Raw genomic sequence first — 1,927 nt, 5'->3', positions numbered from 1 at the left:
GCCCTGGCCCGGGACTGAAGTTATCAAACATCCTGCAAGCACCCTCTTCAAAAGACCCTTCCCAGTAATCAAGATCTAAGAAGATACAACAGACAAATGGACTTCCTCGTCCTGAGAACTGTGATTGATTTTACCTGAGCTAACAAGACAAACAGCATGTTTTATAATTATTGCTTCCATGCTTTGTATACCCTGTTCCTTAGAGTAAATCTTTTACTGCCCCTCACCCATTTACTTGCATGTATCACACTTTCAATAAAAAGGCACGATGATTCCTAGCAGTTGTCACTCCTCAGAGAGCGATCTCTGGGAGTGTCCGGCTGAGGACGTGCATGAAAAGCAACGAGGCCTTAGTCTTCCTTTCTTTCCAGCGCCGCCTCCGTCGAGATAACCCACCCACGAGGCTGGACCCCGGCATGCCACTACTTTAAGTAGCTATAATAGTAGTGACTTTAGCTAATGTAAAGTCAGCATTTTCTAATAGTATACAAAGTTTAAAAAACACATATCTAAGATAGATAAATTAAGCTATATTCAATTAGAAAACAGTTGTCAAAGCAATTGAATAATAAAATTTACCTCATCAGCTGGCAGCAAATCAAAATTTTCACTAAATTCTCCTAAAACCAAGTGAGCAAATTCATCATCCAAATCTGCAACCTATAAAGAAAGGCTTTAGTTATATCACTTCTACTCATTTCCAAGTATTATATTAACTTGTCTAAATATCACAAATACACATTATTCAAATATTTCAAGAGAACTACATGATCTACCTTACTCAAAGCAACTCTTCACGATCCTCAAGATAAAGGAATATTCTTCTTTCAAAGAAAAGTAAATTTGAAATTGAAGATAGGCTATAATGAGTTTCCTTAATTCACAGAAAGCCAGAATCTGATAAAATACCTCAATCAAGTGCTTACCTACTTAAGAGTACTCAAAAGAAATAGAAGGCATACAATTTATAGCCAATGATAATATGCATAATGAATATGCATAATGAATTGCTGTTTTCAAAATAAATTTGTGGATGTAATTCATTAAAAAAAAAAATCACATTTATATCTCTCTTATAGTCTCAATATTCACTAGATCTCCCAAGACCAAAAGCATGCATTTTACGGTGATCCTGTACTAAAGGAATACATTTAAGTCAGAAGCATAGGCATTATTTCAATACTGAAAATGAATTATTCAGCTGAGGTTCTTTTAATAACCATCTCCCTCATGAAATAGGATAATCTGGGGTCAGCAGGTAGTGCAGTGGTTAAGGCGCTAGAGTCCCACATGGCCATCCACAGTTCGAGTCCCAGACCCAACAGCTTGAAACTCAAGCCAGGCATGCATGCGTGCATGCCCCAAATCCCTAGAGAAAGAAGGAGAAGGAACTACAGCATGGCCATCTCCCCTATGGGGTGATTTCTTGCTTTCTGTCTCTGTCTCTCCAGTGAGCACACATGCCCTATAGCAAAAATATCTCTCTCTCAAAAAAAGGATAATTTAATTGAAAATGAATAAAGCAGTTTCAAAAGTTTTTAACAGTGTGAAGGAGAAAACACTCAAGTAAGCTGGTGAGGAAAAAACACTCTCTTAACAGTTTACTATAGCAGAAATGTACCTAACCTTTTTCCATGAAAGCAATATATGCAGTAGTTAAGCCCAGCTTCTGGTCACACTGCCTGCAAACGATTCCACCACTTACCGATTTATTCAGGCTTAGGTCAAATTATTCTCACCTCTCTCTGCCTTACTCACTCATGGTGATACTAGTATCTACTTCTTGCAGTCATGAGGATTGAACACTTGATTCAAATAATGCTTTCAGAACATGTTGTAAGTGTACAGTAAAGTACTAGCTTTTTATTTATTTATTCATTCATGTGTTTGTTTGTTTGTTTGCTATGGGGCACATACATTTGCTGGA

At 37.3% G+C, this 1,927-nt stretch overlaps 1 protein-coding gene across 4 annotated transcripts in view; it reads right to left on the bottom strand.

Annotated features, from left to right (window-relative positions):
• Nucleotides 1-1,927, bottom strand: part of GFM2 (GTP dependent ribosome recycling factor mitochondrial 2) — a 42,623-nt gene that overhangs the window by 25,835 nt on the left and 14,861 nt on the right. For all 4 annotated transcript variants that reach the window (XM_014583918.2, XM_006167793.3, XM_006167794.3 and 1 more), the window contains one exon: nucleotides 580-660. In XM_014583918.2, the coding sequence (XP_014439404.1) occupies nucleotides 580-660 (81 nt within the window). The remainder of the gene's footprint in view (nucleotides 1-579; nucleotides 661-1,927) is intronic.

This window comes from Tupaia chinensis, unplaced genomic scaffold, assembly GCF_000334495.1.
Source record: "Tupaia chinensis unplaced genomic scaffold, TupChi_1.0 Scaffold145093_1, whole genome shotgun sequence".
In the NCBI taxonomy this organism is placed as follows: domain Eukaryota; kingdom Metazoa; phylum Chordata; class Mammalia; order Scandentia; family Tupaiidae; genus Tupaia; species Tupaia belangeri.
The sequence above is the reverse complement of the archived record's forward strand: the minus strand, read 5'-3'. Positions and strand labels throughout refer to the sequence as shown.